Here is a 22224-nt window from a genome sequence, read left to right as displayed (position 1 = left end):
CCAAGCTCACTGGGCTTGGCTGGGACCCCAGGGTCTGAGGGCGGTGTCATTCATTCCCACTGAATACCTGTCATGAGCCATGCTGGGTGTTGGAGTTTAATATTAAAAGGGCAGATTCAAGAGCTGGACAATTTGGGTTCAAAGTCCTCCTCTGTCTCTTAGTTGCTGTGTGACCTCGAGCAAGTTCCTCTCTTTCTCTGTGCCTCAGATTTTCCATCCTTCAAAGAGTTGGGAGAGTTGAGGGTGGACCATGCGTGCACACATGGGACTGCTCAGTGGGCGTCCGTAACCATGGTAAAGATGAGGCTGTGGGCTGGCCCCTGGGGTCCCAGCCGAGCCCACTGAGCTTTGGGAGATCGGGGGTTGGATGGGGAGTGATGGAAGGTGGACTCTCAAACCTGAAGCCCTCAAGGGGAGTGATCAAGAGGGTACCTGGATGAGAGAACGTGGTACTCGGCCAGCAGAGCAGTGGAGTGGAGGGAAGTGAAGGTCGCCTGGAAGGGCTGCTGGGAGGTGACCAACCAACACAGATGCAGGTGCCCAGGACAGGTGGGCAGGTGAGCATTCAGGAAATGGTTGTCCAGGACCCACCACCCTTCACAAAGCACCTGGCAACACTCTCCTTGGGCCTCTCTATCAGTGGCAGGAAACTGCCTGACCTGGCTGGTGAGGGGAGCCCAGGCAGGGTCGGGGCACCATTGGGGGTCAACTTGCTGGTCTAAACCAAGGCCAAGGCCAGAGGTCGTACAAAAAAGCTCAACCCACACCAGAGCGTAAAAAGTGATAACTTGGGCCAGACACAGAGGTTCACGCCTGTAATCCCAGCACTTTGGAAGGCTGCTTGAGCCCAGGAGTTTGAGAACAGCCTGGGTAACACGGTGAGACCCTGTCTCTACAAAAAAACACAAAACTTTGCTGGCTATGGTGGTGCATGCTTGTGGTCCCAGCTCCTTGGGGGGCTGAGGTAGGAGGATCGCTTGAGCCCAGGAGGCTGAGACTGTGATTGCACCACTGCACTCCAGCCTGAGCAATAGAGCCAGACCTTGTCTCAAAAAAAAAAAAAAAAAAAAAAAGTGATAATTCTCCTTTCTCCTCTCCTTAGCAGTTTGGTGTGTGTCCTTCAAAACACTGTGACTGTTCAGCCCCTTACATTATACATAATGAGGGGATAAACATGGATATAGATCTATATTCTGTAGTTTGCTTTTTTCACTTACAAGTACATCATCCTTCCATGCCATTATATAAAGCCACCTCATCTTTTCAATGGTCATGGTGTTCCATGGTTTGGAGGTCTCATAATTCACTCACCACCTTCTCTGGGTGGTTATGTAGGAAATTTCCAAATTTTCTGGCTGCCCTGATCATCCTTGCCCTTGCAGCTTAGGACCGTTGGGGAGTGATTCCATCAGGGCAGATAGGCAGACAATACTTAGCAGGAATAAATGATCAGTCTTGTGCTTATTGCAAAAGCAGGAGCAACAGATAAGCTGGAACTAGACCTGGCAGGCAGGCAGAGAGAGGCCCTGGAGGGGTTCGCTGCAAGCTGCCACAGATGACCGTGGGCTCCCTTCACTCATGTGCGGTCCGTTCCAGTGCTGCCCAGCTCATCCCACAGTTGGTCATGACTTGGTCACAATTCTGAAACACTTAAGAAAGAAACTCATAAACTCATAGATGTCCCCCATACACAAGATACAAATGGCTCCAGTCATCCTGCTTAGGCTCCGCTGACCCCTCCACGTCCCGTTCCTGGTTCTTATGAGTCTGAGGGACTTCTTCTGGGGATGGAAGCGGCTTAAAGCGGGGTGGTACGGATGACTTCTCAGCTAGAACGGTCTCCATCTTTCTTGGGGTCAGTGAAAAGGTGACCCTGCTGGGTCAGGTGGGGTGGGAATGTGGGTGTGATTGGGTTCCAGGTGGCATTTCATCTTCCGCAGACATGGCTGGGCTTGTCTGGTACTTCTCCCTCCATGTCCTCCGCCACCACCCTCCTCCTGTTCCCATCCTTCAGCAAATCAGTCTCAGGCCCTTAAGAGCACCTTTACTGGTGCTTTCTTTCCCTAGGCATTTTTTTCTCTTTTTTCTTTTTTTTTTTTTCCCCTTTAAACTCAGTGGCAAAAATCCCTAGGACTTTTGATCCAAAGACAGCAATTATCACTAAGTGGTTTATTTCCTTCTGAGACCTAGCCAAGGGTCTCAGAGCCTATGCTGCTGGTACAACTACTCTATCTTAATAAGATAGGTTGGATAAGTGTGGATCCTTCCAGCTGGGTCCTTCTGATCAGTGCAAAGCAGTCTTTTATTTTATAACACATTTCAAACAATGGCTTGGGAAGTAAACACCATCTGAGACTGGCTGGCCGGAGGCAAGGGGAGATAGCAGGCAGTTGAGCTTGCCTGTGGGTTCTCTCAGCAATGACTTCCTTTTTCCCTTCTTCTTCTGCCTATCCCTGTATGTGAGGGGATTAATTGGGTTTTGTTGTTGTTGTTGTTTGTTTTGTGAGATGGTGTCTCCCTCTGTCACCCAGGCTGGAGTGCAATGGCGCAATCTTGGTTCGCTGCAACTTCTACCTCCTGAGTTCAAGCAATTCTCCTCTCTCAACCTCCCAAGTAGCTGGGATTACAGGCACATACCACCATGTCCGGCTAATTTTTGTAATTTTAGTAGAGACGGGGTTTTGCCATGTTGGTCAGGCTGATCTCAAACTCCTGACCTCAGGCGATCCACCCGTCTTGGCCTCCTAAAGGCATGAGCCCCCCAAAAGCATGAGCCACTGCGCCTGGCCGAGGGGATTAATTTTTACCTGCACCTCAGGGTTATCCAGTAACAGGCTGGCTGGGTTTGCAGGCCAGCATGTTCCTGGTGGCAGTCGCTCACTCATTAACGCTTCTGGAAGTGCTGCTTGTCTGGTTAAACTGCAAATGCTTTGCAAAGTCATGTCACTGAGCAGAGGTGTGAGACTGCCAGCCAGCCCTGCTGTGTACACTGATAGAATTAGTAAGCAAGCATCCCACTCTGATGGAATCCAAATGGAACTGTCACTGTCACTGCGGTGGAGACGGTGGGGCCACATCTGCACTGAAACCTGCTCTGCGCCTTCAACAGCTGTGTAACGGCAGATGGCCATTTCCTTGAGTGGGATGAGACATTGCCTACTTGGCGTGGCTGCTGTGAGCGTGAAATGGGATCATGTGCAGAACAGCCACACATGGTCCTTGGTGTGTGACAGACATTGGGTCCCTCTGTGGTCCCAGGCAGACACTGGGGGCGGGGTCAAAATGGATGGTCAAGTTGAGGGGCTTGGGGCTGTTTCACTGGTCTAGAAAAAGACAGTAGAAACATTGGCAGCAGGACTTTATTGTCCCACACGGGGCTGTCTCTGAGCCTGAGCTGTGTTGGTTGCAAGTGAGCCATAATGCGGGTGTCACCCTCCCAAGCCCTGCTCAGTCCACTCACAGCCCGATGGCCAAAGGAGGACATGGCTGCCCACCACGGCAGTGTCTGCAGAGGTGGGGCATTCGTCCCCATGCTCTATGCTTCTTATACAAATTAGATATAGGTGAAGCCATCCATTAAGCAACTCAGCCTTTCTGGGATTATTTGGGTTGCCTCTGGGTCCACTAAACCCAGTTAATTTTCCCCAAGCCCCCTCTGAGTTCAAGGAGGCTCCCTCCCCTCCTCCTCCCACACGCTTCTCCCAGCCTCCCTGACTCCTACGCTCTGGGATCTGCTCCCCACCATGGGGTGAGGAAACCGAACGGCATGGTGACGCAGCTGCCCTGCAAGCAGCCACATCATGGGCTGGAGATGCCACTGTCCGCTCGGTTTAATCATCAATTAGCTCCCTGCCAGGAAGTCCTTTCTGACCTGGTTTGCCCCTCAGTCCCTCGGGCTCGGACCTAGTGCCTGCGGCAGGACAGCCATGGCCGCCAACTCCACCAGCGACCTCCATGCTCCCGGCACACAGCTGAGCGTGGCTGACATCATTGTCATCACCATGTATTTTGCTCTGAATGTGGCCGTGGGCATATGGGTAAGGGGAACTGTGGTGGTGGCGGCCAACTGGGCTCTCAGGGTGGGTGCTTGGGATGGGAACCGGGGTCCAGCATGTCCCTGTGGGGTCAGCATTGGTCCCACCTGGTGGCCTGGAGATCCTTGTGGTCCTCCTCCCAGCCTGGGGCAGATTTGCTTGGAGACCTTGACCAAGCCCCTTTCTCTATTTGGGTAATGGTGTCTCCATCTGTAAAGTGAGGAGAAGGAAGGTCTCTGTAACAGGTAACTGGGCTTTTGTGCTGCTGCCCAGTTGGAGTCCTTGGGTGTGGCCATCAGCCTCCTGGTCCCAGTCTCCATGGTGTCAGTGACTCCCATCTGCTTGAACAACAGGCTCCCAGGGATTCCCTGGCTGCACCCAGAGCTGCTAGATCAGAATCCAGAGGAAGGGAGGGCCCTGGGAGCTAGGGGTCTTTATTTTTAACAAGCTCCCTGGGATTATATCCTGTGGCCTAGCTCTAGATCGTAAGCCGGTTCTTTCTCCTTTTGTAAGAGTGAGAAGTGAACAGTGATCTGACCCCACGCACAGATTCCAGGGGCAGCGCGGCCCTTGGAGACAGGCTGCCTCATGTGCAGATGGAGAAGCCAAGGCTCTGGCCCTGCGGCGAGGGATGGGCTCCCCTTTGGTCTATCGTGGAAGCCTTCCTGAGGGAAGGTAGACACAGCCTGGTCCAGGTCACCTGCTCCACACTTAGTGCCTGGAGGTTGGGCTCCACTTCCTTAGTCTCAGAGGGCCCCAGGCCGGCATCCCTGAGCCCTGACAGTCTCCTGGGGAGAATGAATACTCCTTCTTTTTTTTTTTTTTTAACTGAGATGGAGTCTAGCACTGTCACCCAGGCGGGAATGCAGTGGTGCCATCTTGGCTCACTGCAACCTCCACCTCCTGGGTTCAAACAATTCTCCTGCCTCAGCCTCCCAAGTAGCTCGGATTACAGGCGTCCACCACCACGCCCAGGTAATTTTTTGTATTTTTAGTAGATACAGAGTTTCACTATGTTGGCCAGGCTGGTCTCGCACTTCTGACCTCATGATTTGACCGCCTTGTCCTCCGAAAGTGCTGGAATTACAGGCGAGAGCCACCGCACCCGGCCGAGTAACCCTTCTTATCTACCATAACCCCTGGCCTAAGCATGAAGTCCTGGCAAACAGGAGACTGGTCACGTCCCCTCAGTTTTCTGGGCCTCAGTGTTCTGATCTGTGACATGGAGACACTACCTACCTGGGGTGAGGTCTGCTATCAAGAGGCCTGCCCAGGACCAGACCTTGCTGCTGCCATTGGTTCTACAGTGGTAGTGGTGGTGGTGGTGGTTGTAGCGGTGGTGATTATAATAGTAGCAGCCGCAGTCACTAAAATTAATGATCACAGGTTGGATTTCAAAAATCTAAATCCCAAAATCTGAAACATTTTGAAACATCAACATGATACTCAAACCAAATGCTCACTGGAGCATCTCAGATTTTAGATTTTTGGGTTGGGGATGCTTCACTGGCAGGTATTCTGCAAATATCCCCAAATCTGAAAGAGTCTGAAATTCAAAACTCTTCTGGTTCCAAGTATTTCGGATAAGGGCTCCTCAACCTGCATGTGATTAAATATTAACTCACAAGTAGCCCAGTGCTGGCCATCGGCAAAGCCGAGTTCAAGTCTCGGCTCTGCTCTGTGTACTTAAGTCAAGTCACTTCACCTCTGTGGTCTTCAGTTTCCTCAAACACGCAGTGTGGGTTTCTGTGCAGCCCACATCTCAGGGCTGTTCCAAGGAGCAAGGGGCCAATGGAAGTGAAAATCTGTTGCAAACTGTAATGTGCTATATTCCTGTGGCTAGAATTCAGTGGAAGAGGTGCCCACATGGGGCAGAACAGGCAGTGGAGGGTTTCTGGATGAGGGGAGGTAAGGGCCAGGTAAGATCTGAGAGGGAAAGAAGAGGGGAGACAAGGCTGTCCTGGCTAGCACAGGTGGGGTATTTCGTCAGAAGTGCACATCTAAGAAAGTGCACATCAGGTTCTGGGCACCTGAGGCCAGGCCCTTTGTAGCCCAGTGACTTGGACCACCAGCCCTTGTTGCCCACGACCCACCTTTCCTAGCTCAGCCTTGCTGTTTACAGGTTGGTGCCCCTGGCAGTAGGGCTGTAGGAGTTCTACCCTGTCCCTCCAAGCAGGCCAGGCTGGTCCAGTGTGGAGTGGCAGGCCAAAGAGCAGTGAGTACATCCAGAAAAGATCAGAACCAGACAGGGAGGATGCTGGAGCTGCATCCCACAGGGAGAAGCAGACAGAGCAAGCCAGGCAGGTGCAGCCCTGCAAAGATGTTTAGATGATGGGCCTGGGAGAGTCTGCGGCACGAGCCTTTAAGAAAGAGATGTTCCTGGAGGAGGGGACTTTGAGATGAGCCTTTGCATTCATTAAAGTATCTGTTAACAAGTGACAGAAAACTACTTTCAAATGAGCTCTAAGATTATAGGAAATGTAGGGCAAGTGCAGTGGCTCACTCCTGTAATTCCAGCACTTTGGGAGGCTGAGGCGGGCAGATCACGAGGTCAGGAGCTCGAGACCAGCCTGGCCAGCATGATGAAACTCCATCTCTACTAATAATGCAAAAATTAGCCGGGCACCTGTAATCCCAGCTACTCGGGAAGCTGAGGCAGGAGAATCGCTTGAAACCTGAAGGCAGAGGTTGCAGTGAGCTGAAATCACGCCACTGCACTCCAGCGTGGGCACAAGAGTGAAAGTCTGTCTCAAAAAACAAGAATACAGGAAATGTAATTGTGTCCAGCAACAGAAAGGGCTTCAGGTGCAGTATGATCCAGGTTCACAGCATTATTAAGGATACAGCTACACCTCACTGTGGTTCTCTTAGCCTCCATCCATGTGTAGCTCTGTCCTAAGCCAGCTCCCCTCATTTCCTGATGTGAAATGACCAGCCTAGTGATTGAGCCTGAGTTAAAATCCAGGCTGCACCACTTGCTAGATGGGTGTGTTTTCATCTCTGAGACCATCAGGTTCCTCATTGGTAACGTGGCACCTACTTCATAGAGCTGTTGCGAGGACTAAGAACTCCACACAAGTCAAGCAGTTGAAGCCAACTCTGGCATAGGGGGTCCTCGGGGAGCCTTAAATGGGTATATGTGGCCCCCAGCAACTGCCAGCAGCCCCCAGAGCCCTGGCTATAAGAAGGCAACTGACAATGCCCACTATAGGCTTAAAAGATGAGAAGTGTTAGGAAAAAGCACTGGCTGTAACCATAGATGCTCTGAAGTTGTGCAGTGCACACCGTACACATCTGGATATGGCCATCCTGGCCAAGATGGTGAGCCTTCAGACTATGCTGCATTTAGTATAGCAAGATCACAGCACACAAAGAGAAAGTGGTGGGAGCTGGAGCTGGAGCTGGAGAGAAACAGGCAGGAGCCACATCAAAAGTTCTGAAATGGGTGTGGTGGTGTCCACGTGGTTCCTGCTACTCAGGAAGCTGAGACGGGGAGATCACATGAGCCCAGGAGTTCAAGACCAGCCTGGGCAACATAATGAGACCCTGTCTTAAAAGTAAAACTAAATAGGCTGGGCGTGGTGGCTCATGCCTGTAATCCCAGCCCTTTGGGAGGTCGAAGCAGGCGGATCACCTGAGTACACTTGGGAGTTCGGGACCAGCCTGACCAACATGGAGAAACTCCATCTCTACTAAAAATACAAAATTAGCCGGGCATGGTGGCACATGCCTATAATCCCAGCTACTAGGGAGACTAAGGCAGGAGAATCGCTTGAACCCGGGAGGCAGAGGTTGCGGTGAGCCAAGATCATGCCATTACACTCCAGCCTGGGCAACGAGAGAGAAACTCTGTCTCAAAATAAATAAATAAATAAATAAATAAATAAATAATAATAGATAAATAAAATTTTGAATGGTGAGTCCATACAATGAAGCCTAATCATTTTGAGTATAGGGCAGGGCAATTAATTCAGGAAGAAAGAGACCTGCATATTGATGGATATATTTTGTGATCCAGCCTTACGTATGTTCTGAAAAGAAATACAAAATATATGTCTAAATACCTGTCCTGTGCCCCTCTTTTCAAATTCTTCTGTTTTTTCCTTTTTTCTTTTTTTCTTTTTTGAGACAGAGTCTTGCTCTGCAGCCCAGGCTGGAGGGCAGTGGTGCCATCGTGGCTCACCGCAGCCTTGACTTCCTGGGCTCAAGTGATCCCCTACCTCAGCCTCTCTAGTAGCTGGGGTTACAAGCATGCACCACCATGTCCAACTAATTTTAAAACTTTTTATAGAGACGGAGTCCCACTATGTTGCCCAGGCTGGTCTTGAATCCCTGGCTTGAGCAACCCTCCTTCCTTGGCCTCCCAAAGTGTTGAGATTACAGACATGAGCCACCATGCCCAGATGATTTAACTTCAATTTCTCCCATCCAAATAGCACTAAGGAGGGGCTTGAAAAATCCATGTACCAGCCAGGCGCAGTGGCTCATGCCTGTAATCCCAGCACTTTGGGAGGCTGAGGTGGGCATATCACGAAGTCAGAAGATCGACACCATCCTGGCCAACATGGTGAAACCCTGTCTCTACTAAAAATACAAAAAATTAGCCGGGTGTGGTGGCGGGCACTGTGGTCCCAGCTACTCAGGAGGCTGAGGCAGGAGAATGGCATGAACCCAGGAGGCGGAGCTTGAAGTGAGCCGAGATCGCGCCACTGCACTCCAGCCTGGGCAACAGTGCAAGACTCCATCTCAAAAAAAAAAAGAAAAAAGAAAAATCCATGTACTCACTGAGCCTTATCGAACACTTACCAGATGCCAGGCACCATTCTCAGCATGCTACATGTATTAACCCACTAAAGCTCATAAAAACCCTCTGAGCATTGGGAAGCCAACGCAGGCGGATCACATGAGGTCAGGAATTAGAGACCAGCCTGGCCAACATAGCGAAACTCCCTCTCTACCAAAAACACAAAAAATTAGCCAGGTGAGGTGGTGTGCACCTGTAATCCTAGCTACTCTGGAGGCTGAGGCAGGAGAATCACTCGAACCCCGGAGGTGAACGTCACCATGAGCTGAGATCCTGTCACTGCATTCCAGCCTGGGTGATGGGGTGAGACTCTGTCAAAAAACAAAACAAAACAAAATTCATGAAGGAAGAACTTCTTAGGGCCACGTTACAGAGGAAGAAACCAAGGCACGTGCATTCAATAACTCACCCAAGGTAACATGGCCAGGAAGCAGAGAAGACAGGATTTTACTCCCAGACATTCTGATTGCAGATTTTTTATTCCATCTACATGGAGGACAAAATTCTACACTCCCCCAAAACCAAAGTCATGTGGGAATACGTGGGTAAGGAACTGACTGCTTCTGTTCTTTTTATAAAAGTTGAGATGAAATTTACATAATATACAATTCATCATTTTAACAATTTTAATTAATTAATTTATTTAGTGACGGAGTCTCACTCTGTCGCCAGGCTGGAGTACAGTGGCGTGGTCATGGCTCACTGCAAACTCCACTCCCGGGTTCAAGCAATTCTCCTGCCTCAGCCTCCCGAGTAGCTGGGACTACAGGCGCCTGCCACCTCACCCAGCTAATTTTTGTATTTTTAGTAGAGACAGGGTTTCACCATGTTGGCCAGGATGGTCTCGATCTCGACCTCATGATCCACTCGCCTCAGCCTCCCAAAGTGCTGGGATTACAGGCGTGAGACACCACGCCTGCCCATTTTAACCATTTTAAAGTGCGCAATTCATGGCATTTCGTACATTTGCAATGTTGGGCAACCATTACCTGTAGCTAGCTCCAAAACATTTTCATCATTCCAAATGGATACCCTGTCCCCATAAGCAGTCAAGCATCGTTCTTCCTGTCCCCCAGCCCCTGGCAACCACTCATCTGCTTTCTATCTCTATAAATGTGCCTGTTCTGGACATGTCATATAAATGGAATCATACAATTCGTGGCCTTTTGTGTCTGTCTCTGTTGATGAAGCATTGTGTTGTCAAGGTCCATCAAAGTTGGGCATGCGTCAGAGCTTCATTCCCAAGATATCTGTTGTTTTTTGAGATAGGATTTCACTCTGTTGCTCAGGCTGGAGTGCAGTGGCACAGTCACTGCTCACTGCATCATCCACCTCCTGGGCTCAAGTGATTCTCCCACCTCAGCCTCCTAAGTAGCTGGGGCCACAGGCGTGTGCCACCACACCCTGCATTTTTTGTAGACCTGGGGTCTCACTATGTTGCCCAGTCTGGTCTCAAACTGCTCGGCTCAAGTGATCTGCTTGCCTCAGCCTCCCAAAGTGCTGGGATTACAGGCATGAGCTATGGCACTCAGCAGAACTTCATTCCTATTGAAGACTGAATAATATTCCTTTATATAGGATACACCACATTTTGTTTATTTACTCATCAGTCAACAGAAATGTTGGTTGTTTTCACTTTTGGCTATCATGAATAATGCTGCTATGAACGTTCGTGTACAAGTTTTTGAGTGGATGTGTATTTTCAATTCTCTTGGACATGTACCTAGGAGTGGAACTTCTGGGTCATATGGTGATTCTATGCGTAACTTTTTGAGGAGCTGCCACGCCATTTCCGCAGCAGCAGTCCCATTCTACTTCCCACCAGCAGTGCACGAGCTTCCAACTCCTGTCTCCTCTTTCTCTTCTTGCAGTCCTCTTGTCGGGCCAGCAGGAACACGGTGAATGGCTACTTTCTAGCAGGCCGGGACATGACGTGGTGGCCGGTGAGTGCACCCTGACTTCTCACACACCCCACTTTGTCCGTGGAGCTGTGTCTGATCTCTAGGTCACTGGCACCTGCATCTCTGAGCCAGTCCAATTCAGTGGAACAGGCCAGAGGCTGGCAGGAGGTCCCCAAGTGAGGGGCATAGGTCTGAGCTGCTAGAAATTGTGTAAGGAGCAGGGGCTTTGGAGTCTGAAACTTACATCCACTCCTTAGCTGTGCAGCTAGTCATGGGTAGAACTCACACCCTGGGCTCCTCATCCGTGAGGTGGGGCTAGGACCCCGCTTAGGTTTGTGAGGATGAAGGAGAAGCTGTCAGGCCCAGGATGGGGCCGGTGCAGGGAGCCTGCCGCTGATACATTTCCCTTTCTCTCCTCCAGATCGGAGCCTCCCTCTTCGCCAGCAGCGAGGGCTCTGGCCTCTTCATTGGACTGGCGGGCTCAGGCGCGGCAGGAGGTCTGGCCGTGGCAGGCTTCGAGTGGAATGTGAGTCCTGGAGGACAGGCAGCCTGTGGGAGGGCCAGGGCACAGGGTGCGGCCACAGCCCTGGAAGGAGGCAGCTCCCAGTGGCTGGTGTCAGCCCATGTCGAGGTGGGCTCTGTGCAGTTCCCAGAGCCCACCTGGGCCAAATCCTGTCTTCAGAATACCAAGGTCCTGGATGGCACGACTGGCAGGGAGCTGTGGGCCTTTCCCCAGACTCAGAGAGGGGAAGGAGCCACCCAGGATCTCATGGCGAGTCAGGAGGGGTGGGGGGGAAGCCAGGCCTCCAGATGGCTCTGTCTGCTGTGTCTCTGGAGCAGAGCTGTGGGAGCTGCACCTGCAGTCCTCACCTGCCTCTGTCCCCACAGGCCACGTACGTGCTGCTGGCACTGGCATGGGTGTTCGTGCCCATCTACATCTCCTCAGAGGTGAGTCTACTCATGAGGCCTTCAACCGGGGGGCTGGGCCTTGGTCCAAGTTGATGGTAGTAATGGGCAGGACCACCTTTTTTTTCCACAATCAGGAAGATTGGTTTTGGGAAACTCCCTTTAGGGCTGGGTTTTTTTTTTTGCCTAATTAAAGCCCAACTACAATTTTCTTTTATCAACCCCCACTAAGGTTGGGTCCCCCTCCCGGACCCCTTTCAGCCCTGGGTTGCTTGTTGGTTTTTTTTGGCCTTTTTGGTTTTTTTTTTTTTCCAACGGCCTGAAAGTTGCTGCCCAAATTTTCTTCAGGGAACAATTGTCCTCATCCCAGGCCCATAGGGCACATAGGCCCCCTGCCCACACCCCTGGGGCCATGCACCCTGGTTTTGCCACCACTGGCCCCCACAAACACCCTGGGGGTAAGCATTACCCTTGGGCCTGTAACACCTGGGTTGGCAAAAAATATCTGAATGGGCAACAAAAACCTTTGGTTTTTTTTTTTTTCCAAACCAATTCCTCCCGACTCTGCCCCACTTCCCCCTTTTCAAGCCCTGGCCCCCCATTCAGCGCAGCCACTAAGTCCAGTCAAGTCCACTTCCCGGATGTCTCTCAGCCTGTCCCCAGCTCTGCCCCTCGCAGCCATCTCCCTCATCCAGCCTCATCATTGTACCCCTGGATTTGTCAAAACAGCCTCTAAACTTGTCCCTCTGTCTCCAGCCACGGCCCCTCCAATCCATTCCTCGTCTCAGCCCTAAAGAGCCAGTCTTGGGATCTCAGCCTGCCACTCCCCTGCCTGACACCCTTGGGACGCAGTTGGAGCAGCCTGGGATTCAAGACCGGGTGCTGAGGCTGTAAGGGGTCAGTGCCTGGGCCTTGTCCTTGAGAGGCTCACAGCTGCTTTGTGGCGGTGGCAGAGGCAGAGTGACTGAGACAGGCCCTGTCTGGAGCGCTGGGCATCGTCTGGGGGATGCTTAGCCCCTACCCATGTGCCTCCCCAGATCGTCACCTTACCTGAGTACATTCAGAAGCGTTATGGAGGCCAGCGGATCCGCATGTACCTGTCTGTCCTGTCCCTGCTACTGTCTGTCTTCACCAAGATATCGGTGAGCTGCCCCCCGCTCCCTGCTGGCATAGCCTGGAACATCCCCAATCTGTGAGCCCCTCAAGTGGACCTGACATCTTCTCATTCATCTCTGTCTTGTTTAACAGCTGGGCAAACTGAGGCCCAGAGAGGGGCAATGACTTACCTGGGGTCAAGCAGAGAGTCTGGACAGGTGGTCCAGGGCCCCCAGGGTGGAGGCTCAGCAGCCAGCCCTAGTCAGGGACAGAACACAACCTGGTGACCTCTGCTTTGCCTCAGGTTCTAGACACAGAGTGTTAGGGTGGTTCTCGGTCTGAGGTCAGTACTGGGGCCGACACAGGGGTGAGCCAGGACCTCCCACTAGGGGGCGCCAAAAGCCCACGTGGTCTTGGCCCTGTCTGGTCCGCACTGAGCTGACCTGCCTCTCACCCCAAGGCTGGTGGGCTCCATCACTGACACCTGTCCTTGGGGGCCTGGCCCTGCCCCACTGGCATATTAAGAGCAGGAGCACACCTCGAATGTCAGGGTCAGAAGAAGCATAGAGCTCATCTTGTCCAAGCCTCTGACTTTACAGAGAGGGAAACTAAGGCCCAGGAAGGGGAAGATTATCCCAACCCTCCTGGTGACCTTGTGGCAACACCAGGCCTTTCGCTCTCACTCCAAGTCCCTGGGGGCAGCCAGCTTCATCCAGCCCCAGGCTTCTGAAGGGGCTTGAGTCCTGGGGCTGCCTGATTCTGAGGTGGCCGACACTAGCCCCTGAGACCCCCAAGCCTCCCTGTGCCTGGGGCTCCTCCCTTGTAAGGAGGGGCAGCAGACCCTGTCTCCCAGGGTTCCTGTGAGGCCGGTGAGGGCTGCTGTGTCTGTGGGAAGTGCTCTGTGAGGCCCAGCTTTCCCTCAGAGGCAAATGGCCTCCTGGGCCTTCTTCATTCAGCTCTGGGACTAGGAAAGCCCAGAAGAGGCATCGATTTAGTGGAGGGAATGGAGGCGCAGGAGAGGTAGAGGCCTCGCTGGTCAACCAGGAGCTGTGGGCAGGATTACCTGGAAAGAGGGCCCTGAAAGGGTCCATCCAGAGCCCCCACTGGGCCTCCATCTGCACTGGCGTTGCTGGGTGACTCTGAGGGGGTTCCCAGAGTGTCTCATCCTTCTTGTGGGCAGGTCTCGGGGGTGGCCAGCAGCAAACCCTGGGCCACAGTCTTTGCCAGATGCCCTTGGCTTACTGTAGGAGGTTTGCTTTCTCTGCGAGCCCTTTAGAGTCCGGAGGGACTTGGCCTTGGCCTGCCCTTAAGGCTGAGTTTAGAGTTTTCCACTCATATTCTCCCTTCCTCTCCCACATTTCTTGATCTCCACCCCACCCCATGCCAGCCACCTCCCTGGAAGCCAGAGATACAGAAATAAACAAGACCTGGCCCCGGCCTGCCAGGGGCTCGCACTGCAGTGAGCAATAGATGGATGCATGGGACAGGCATGAATTCAGCTCAGAAGAGGACACAGTGGGGCTTGCTGGGGGTGGCATTTGAGTTGGGCTCTGATGGAGACAGGGATGCCGATGGGGAGCAAATGACAAAGAGAGAGGTGAGAAGAGGCAGGATGTGTCTGGGGTTGGTCGGGTCTGGAGCCCTAGACTGTAGGGATCACTAAGTCAGACACATCCGGGGACCAGATAAAGAACAGTGTGGGGAGAAGCTGGGAGTGAGTAATAGGCAGTAGTGGGGACAAAGGCAAACCAGAGAACATACCTCAGCATTCACACACAACAGGCCCATTGCCACATTTGCCTCTCAGCTGCCAGTTTTCAGCGTCTGGCCTGCAGTGAGAGATGAGGTGAGGGAGGTCTGATTGTAAGAGGTTGAAGTATCCAGGGAGCCCGGGTGGAGCGGGGGTGGTGTTTAAGTAGGATAGTGATATGGTCGTGTTTGTACTTTGTGCTCTCTGGAATCTTCCAGAGGGTGGACTGGAGAGGAGAGAGACAAGAGGAGGCCAGGCCTGTGAGGAGGCCCCAGGTAGGTCTGGTGAGGCAGGGAGGCTGAGCCGCAGGCACAGGGTTTCACCCTGCTGGCTTCTCTGCGGTGGAGCTTATACCTCACACGGAGAGTCCTGAAAGTGGATGGCTTGGGCGGGACTTCTAGAAAGGCAGAGGGGGCCACAGTGGCTCGTGCCTGTAATCCTAGCACTTTGGGAGGCTGAGGTGGGCGGATTGCCTGAGTTCAGGAGTTAAAGACTAGCCTGGTTGGGAGGCTGAGGCGGGCGGATCACCTGAGGTCAGGAGTTCGAGACCAGCCTGACCAACACGGTGAAGCCCCCGTCTCTACTAAAAATACAAAATTAGCCGGTCATGGTGGCGCATGCCTGTAATCCCAGCTATTCGGGAGGCTGAGGCAGGGGAATTGCTTGTACCCATGAGGTGGAGGTTGTGGTGAGCCAAGATCGCACCATTGCACTCTAGCCTGGGCAACAAGAGCAACACTTAGTCTCAAAAAAAAAAAAAAAAAAAAAAAGACTAGCCTGGGCAACACGATGAAACGCCATCTCTACTAAAATGCACAAAATTAGCCACATGTAGTGACGTGTGCATGTAGTCCCAGATACTCAGGAGGCTGAGGCAGGAGAACTACTTGAACTGGGGAGGTGGAGGTTACAGTGAGCTGAGTCTCCAAAAAAAAAAAAAATTAAAAAAGCAGAAAGAAGAGCTCAGTGAAGTGAGAGGATCTTAGGGACAATCTTGTCCGGCTCTCTGAGTTTACAGATGACACAACTGAGGTCCAGGTCAAAGCCAGTCAGGCAGGGACTACTGTTAGAACCCAGGCCTGTGCCTCCCGGCCAAGAGGCTGCCTGAAGCAGCCAGGACGTGGCCCTTCAAACTCCACTTTGTGATGGGAGTGATTCAGTTTACCCAACTATAAAGCAGTGAGCACCCACTCACATCAAGGCTGGGCTTCAGAACCAACGCTGGGGCTGCCTGGATGAAGCAGAGGACGAAGCTTGAGGAACGCTAATTGCTGGGCTTGGCTGCGAGAGGACTGGTACCCTGGCTGTTTGAAGTGCACTCGCCCAGGCGGTCCCCAGAGGCCCTGACCTCACTGGGCTGTGCCCCAGGAATGCCTCATGTCCCAGCACCTGTCCCAGCCGCTGCCTGTGTAGACAGAGATCTTAGGGTACCTGCTGCCATCCCTCAGGCAGGGGCACTGGCCACAGGAGGACCCGCGATGGCAGGGCATGGAGAATCACCACCCTGATCCTCAGACGAAGGGACCCAAGTCCAGCTCCATCACTGTGGGGCTCTAGCCAGTCATTTAGCCTCTGGAACCGGGCGCGGTGTCCCACGCCACTTGCAGTAAAGGTCCTCCACGGGGTCGCTTTGCACCCTCACTGACCTCACCCCTTCCTCGCCCTGTTGCCCTCACCCGCTCCAGCCACACTGGCCTCTGCGCTTCCACGAACACACCAGGCATGTTCCTACCTCGAGGCCTTTGCATTTGCTGTGGCAGAAGGCCTGGAACCTTCTGCCTGGATATCCACGTGGCTCCCTCATGTCCTTCAAGTTTTCCCATTCTCTCCATCGTCACCCCCGGCCCCGCAGGCCAGCCCCCTACCTCGCTCTGCCCCCATGGGCTGGGAATTCCTGCTGGCTTGTGCTCTGTTGGTTCCCTTGCTCACTGGCGCATCCCCAGGGCGGCCCGCATGCCTCGTGGGTCTAGGTGAGAGAATCTATGCCAGGGGTCAGCTCGTTTTTTCTGCGAAGGGCCAGAGAGTAAATACTTTCAGCTTCACAGGCCACATGGTCTCTGTCCTCACTCCTCAACTCTGCCCCTGGGGCCTGAAAGTGCCTGCAGACAATACTGCAAGGCATGACTGGGCCTGGCCTGCGGGTTCTGGGCTGCCACTCCCTGCCCTATGGAAAGCGCCTACTTACTGTGCACCTACTGTGTGCCAGGCCCTGGGTGAGCCCCACACACCCATAGATGCTTTCTAGACATCTAGACAGAGGGGGTAAGGAAACAGACCACAGAAATCATAAGAAATCATCAGAAATGGTAAAAATGTGACAAAAGAAGCAAACACGGTAGGGTGGTGGGGCAGAAATGGGGAGACAGGATCAGGGAGTGGGCTCACTGGAGACAGGGCAGTCGGGGGTGGAAATGCCAGCCTTGCTGCAGCCTTAGGGAAAGAGCTTGACAAGTCCAGGAGCGGGAAGCTGGTGGGGCTGGGGGTGCGTAGGGATATGGAGGGGCAGCGATGACCAAGAGCAGAGAGGCAATGGGGACCACTCAGAGCCTCTGGGCAGGGCCTCTGCTGGGTGGGGGTGCACCTTATTCCTAGAATGGTAGAAATGCAGAACCTGGCCAGGCGCAGTGGCTCACACCTGTAATCCCAGCACTTTGGGAGGCCAAGGTGGGTGGATCACCTGAGGTGAGGAGTTTGAGACCAGCCTGGCCAACATGGTTAAACCCTGTTTCTACTAAAAATACAAAAAGTTAGCCAGGCGTGGTGGCACACACCTGTAATCCCAGCTACTAGGGAGGCTGAGGCAGGAGAATCATTTGAACCTGGAAGGCAGAGGTTTTTTTAAAAAACAAAAACAAAACAGAAATGCAGAGCCCCAGGTTTTCCTTGCACAAGCCAAGTGCAGGAGGAACCAGTGAGGGGCTGGCAAGGGGACTGGGCCTAGGATGGGGTCAGTAGAGGTTCCAGGGAGTGGATGTGCGTTTTGGAGAGGGAATCCACAGTAGCGGCCTATGGATCATAGGCGGGGAGTGTGGCAAGGGGGAGTCCCAGAGGATGGTGATGGCCTCCATGGAAATGGGCAAGGCTCAGGGGCAGAGGACACCAAAAAGATTTGGGAGAAATCATAGTCAACTCCTGGTGTCAGTGCAGGGCTCAGACCAGCTTCTCTGCTGTCCCACCAAGGATGGGAGATACAAGTTCCATGTGGGCGCCGGGCGCGGTGGCTCAAGCCTGTAATCCCAGCACTTTGGGAGGCCGAGACGGGCGGATCACGAGGTCAGGAGATCGAAACCATCCTGGCTAACACGGTGAAACCCCATCTCTACTAAAAAATACAAAAAACTAGCCAGGCGAGGTGGCGGGCGCCTGTAGTCCCAGCTACTTGGGAGGCTGAGGCAGGAGAATGGCGTAAACCCGGGAGGCGGAGCTTGCAGTGAGCTGAGATCCGGCCACTGCACTCCAGCCTGGGTGACAGAGCGAGACTCCGCCTCAAAAAAAACCAAAAAAAACAAGTTCCATGTGGGAAGGTAGCCAAGAGGGGGCAGGGCACGGGCCCAGGACAGGGCAGCCGAAGCACCAGGACCGGTTTCCAGCCTTCTTCGGCCTCAGACATGTCCTGGAGTGAACGGTTTCCATCGACTGGGAGATGGAGTGAGGCTCCTTCATGCACATGGGGAGCTTGGGGTTCTCAGCTGTGCAGAGCCCACCAGATCAGCCCCATCCTGCACCACATGGCCCACACGTCCTCTTTCAGCCTTGCTCTCTCCCTGTGTACGGGGCTTCCGCCCTTGCAAGCCCCCAGTGATGGCTAGATGGTGCCAGGAGAGGAGTGGCCTTCTGCCAACAGTGTGAGCTCTCTGGGAGGGCCCCTGCCATGAGGTTCCTCCCCAGGACCTCACAGGCCCCGGGGTCAGCCAGCAGGAAGGGCGCATCCTTGGGCCCACCTCTTAGGACGGTGGGACTTTGACAAAGTCATTTCACTTCTCCATGGCCAGGTGCTCCCCACTGTGGAGTGCAGCAGATTATCACACCCACTGGGTAGGATGGGGGAGACCTGAAAGACATCAGGGCGGCATGTGGCCCAGAGGCACATTTGTCACTTGTCAAAAGTGGCCAGTCAGCAGGGCATCCTGGGGGACAACCAGGGCCGTGAAGGACCGGCAGGGTTTCTGGGTACAAGATGAAGGGAGGAACTGTGGGGGTCCTGCGTGGGGAGGAAGGAGCAGGGCGGTGGAAAGACACTTTGTGCAGGGTGAGTGTGGGGCCACATCACAGGAGCAGGCGGGCGCCTCTGAACAGAGCTGGGAGTGGACCAGTAGCTCCAGCCCCATGGGTGGCGGCCTAGAGTGAGGTCCTGGTTTGACCTGTGCCCCAGGAGAGGCCGTTCCCTGGGGATGCCGTTCCCTGGTGCAGTCTTGTTGATTTTGTTCCCAGTGTTTTGCCTCATGGGCAAGTTCTTCTGCTCTTCGGGCCTTGACCTCCCCATCCGTGCCTTCTAGAAGCTGGAATAGACTCTGGGCCCGGCGCGGTGGCTCACGTCTGTAACCCCAGCAGTTTGGGAGGCCAAGGTGGGTGGATCACCTGAGGTCAGGAGTTCGAGACCAGCCTGGCCAACATGGCAAAACCCCATCTCTACAAAAATATAAAATTAGCCGGGCGTGATGGCGCACACCTGTAGTCCCAGCTACTCAGGAGGCCGAGGCAGGAGAATCGCTTGAATCTGGGAGGCAGAGGTTGCAGTGAGCCGAGATCGCGCCACTGCACTCCAGCCTAGGCGATACAGCAAGACTCCGTCTCAAAAAAAAAAAGACTGCAGTTGGTCCTGGGTCACTGGGGAGGGAGGCACAGAGGAGAGGTGGCTATCTCAGACGGTCCCAGGGGGCATCCCGTGCCAGGGTGAGGGGGTGGAGGGGCTGCAGGGTGCCAGCAGGTATGGAGGGGCTGGGTGGCTGGCTATGTGTGCTCCACACCCACTTCCCCATGTCACAGATCAGGGGCACTGAGGTTCAGGGGGTAAAGTGGCCTGCTCAAAGCCATGCAGCTGGGACACAGCAGACCAGGGACACAGAGCCAGGGCTGTGTGGCTCTTGGCATCCGTCAGGCTGAAGCTTGCCCGGGCCCACAGAGAAGAGTGCTCAGGCTGCACGAGGGGTTGGATAGGGCTAGGTGATGTCTGACTTCCTCACCCGGGGGCTGCCAGGGAGTTGCAGGCAACTGCACACCTACTGGGCCTCTAGCAGCAGCAGCAGCAAACCTTCACTGGATGCCATGTAGGGTCCAGTCTATAGGGGAGACAGCAGTGAAAGGCCCACCCCACACCCTTGATCCTGCCATTCCTGCACCTGTGGGACTTCTCTTCAGTCTTAGGGGCCTGCTGCCGTGGAAGGAAGGGCAGGAAGGAGGGAGGCAGGAGGGAGGGTGCATGAACAATAAACTCAAGGAGCAGAGGGGCTGGCACGGCTGTGTTTTGAAAGATGAGAAGCAGAGGCTGGAATGTTCCAGGGCAGAGGGAATCTGGTGAGCCAGTGAGCAAAGACCAGGAGGCAGCTAAGTTCTGGGCATGGGATGAAGGGCCATATGTCTGGCGTGGCTAGAGCCAGAGGCCGGGCACACAGACCCGGGTTCTGTCCAGAGGCAGCCAGGGTCCAGCAGGAGTCTGGAGCAGTGACTTTAGGACAGAAGCTTGCAGGCTGCTGTAGTGGGCCTTCTAGAAGTCTCCTGGTCCCTCTTGACCTTCCCTCTCCTGGCAACTCCGATCTCTGATACCTACTAGGGGCTGACTTTGGGGACGTCCTTTCCCTTCCTGGGGCCTCAGTTTCTCCTCTAGTCTGATGGGGCAGGGGCTTGAAGAGTCCATCCTGCTCTGATATTCAGCACCTCTGCACTTCTCTGCTTGGGCTGGAGGCAGATCAAGCCCCCACCCCCCACCACACCTTCCCCTGAACCACCTGCCCTTCCTACACACACACACACACACACACACACACACACACACACACACACAGAGAGAGAGAACCAAAGATAAGGACCAGAAGAAGGGGCCGAGGTTCTACTGAAAGCCCCTGGCCAGTTTCCAAACTGGCTGGTCTCTCTAAGACAGGTTGAGAGGCGCCTGGAGGGAGAGGTACAGGAAGCACAGGCTTTGAAGCCAGATCCTATCCCTCCTGGGCCCTGTGTCCCTGGGACTGGGGGAGGCAGTGATCCCTGCCTGGGGGAGCTCGAAGGGGCCTGGGGCCTGCACTTCCTGGGCCTCGTGCGGATGTGTCCCCACCCTAGGAAGCGCAGGTCTCCAGCCTTCTCAGGAAGCTCCTGGCCCCAGAGGCCTCGCATCTCCTGAGTCAAAGCAGAATGGTAGATTTAGGAACTCGGGGTGGAACAAGATGATGCCTGTTATCAGCCCATGTCCCAGACAACAGGGTCCTGCCCTCCCTCTCTGGGCCCCCACTGCCAGGTGGAGGGTGGGATTCTGGTCTGTGAGGCCCATGCCAGGCTGAGGTTGGCCTCCAGGCTAACACTCCTGCCTTTAGGAGGAGCAGTCCCAGGTTCTGTGAGGGCAGGGGCTGTGTTCAGTCAGTGTGGAGACCACCTTCAGCCTGAGACCCAGCCTCTGAGCCACTCCAGGCTTCAGTTCCAAACCCACCGGGGGGTGGGGGCAGGAAGCAAGGCTGACCCTCTGTTTCCTGGCCCGCCCAGTACACACTTTTCCTGAGGCCTACTGGTCTTCACGGACTCCTCACAAACTCCTCATCAAGGTCCCCCTGGGAACCGAGGGGACAGGGCTCCACCCTTTATCTCCTGGGGAAGGGGCCAGATTCAATAATAACGCTGCTTTCAGGAAGGGCATTGGCCACTTTGGACTTTATTAGTAACAGTAATGTCCCCTGACATCCACACAAGCTTGCAGCTTCTCCATGGCCAGTTCTTCCCCCAACCTCACAATGGCCCCCGTGATGCAGGCAGATAGGTGAGTGGGGGTCTCCCTTCCTCATCCACAGGCCACTGAGGCCCAGAGAGGGCCTTGCCTGAGGTCACCTAGGGAGTGGCTTGCTGGAGCCCTGGGTCTAACAGCGACTTCAGCCACCCACACAAGGCTCTCTCCCTCCGCAGCTGGACCTGTATGCAGGGGCTCTGTTTGTGCACATCTGCCTGGGCTGGAACTTCTACCTCTCCACCATTCTCACGCTCGGCATCACGGCCCTGTACACCATCGCAGGTATGGCGCCCACAGCAGGGAGATCCACCCAGGGGACGTGTAAAGGGGGCAGAAGGCCACCTCTCCCTACAGGCCTGAGGGAGCAGCCCAGGAAGTGGCCCCAGCAGGAACCCCAGAAGTTCCTCCCTGTGTCCTTCCTCCCCGGGGCCAGTGCCCCCTCCAGCAACCTTGCTTCCACTGGCAGGGGGCCTGGCCGCTGTAATCTACACGGATGCCCTGCAGACGCTCATCATGGTGGTGGGGGCTGTCATCCTGACAATCAAAGGTGAGGACAAGGTCTGTGGCCATGGCGGGGCTATCCCCACAGCAAGCCCTATGGAGTCTGGCACTGCCCAGCACTCTGCAGGATTCATGCTGTTGGGGCTCTGGGTAGCATCGCTGGGGGTGGGTGGGTTCAGGAGGTTGAGCCACTAGGCAGTCAGCCCCACTGCTGGCCCCTCAGTGACTGCCCTGGCTGGTAGAGGCTGCCCACCCTACTGCCCCGCTGTTACCAGCTCTGGCCCTGGCAAGGAGCTGACTCAGGA

At 54.3% G+C, this 22224-nt stretch overlaps 1 protein-coding gene across 4 annotated transcripts in view; it reads left to right on the top strand.

The window, feature by feature from the left end:
• The first annotated feature begins 3867 nt into the window (after positions 1-3867).
• SLC5A10 (solute carrier family 5 member 10) overlaps positions 3868-22224 on the top strand; it is a 73488-nt gene continuing 55131 nt past the window's right edge. For 3 of the 4 annotated variants that reach the window (XM_017854714.1, XM_017854712.1, XM_017854711.1), the window contains exons 1-7: positions 3871-4037; positions 10710-10781; positions 11161-11265; positions 11628-11687; positions 12683-12787; positions 21595-21700; positions 21885-21965. In XM_017854714.1, coding sequence (XP_017710203.1) covers positions 3927-4037; positions 10710-10781; positions 11161-11265; positions 11628-11687; positions 12683-12787; positions 21595-21700; positions 21885-21965 — 640 coding nt within the window. In that variant the 5' untranslated portion in view covers positions 3871-3926. Of the gene's footprint in view, positions 4038-10709; positions 10782-11160; positions 11266-11627; positions 11688-12682; positions 12788-21594; positions 21701-21884; positions 21966-22224 lie in introns of all 4 variants that reach the window. The other variant, XM_017854713.1, reaches the window with a different exon arrangement.

Source organism: Rhinopithecus bieti, unplaced genomic scaffold (assembly GCF_001698545.2).
Source record: "Rhinopithecus bieti isolate Rb0 unplaced genomic scaffold, ASM169854v2 scaffold_39885, whole genome shotgun sequence".
NCBI lineage: Eukaryota > Metazoa > Chordata > Mammalia > Primates > Cercopithecidae > Rhinopithecus > Rhinopithecus bieti.
This window is presented reverse-complemented; position numbering and strand designations above follow the sequence as displayed.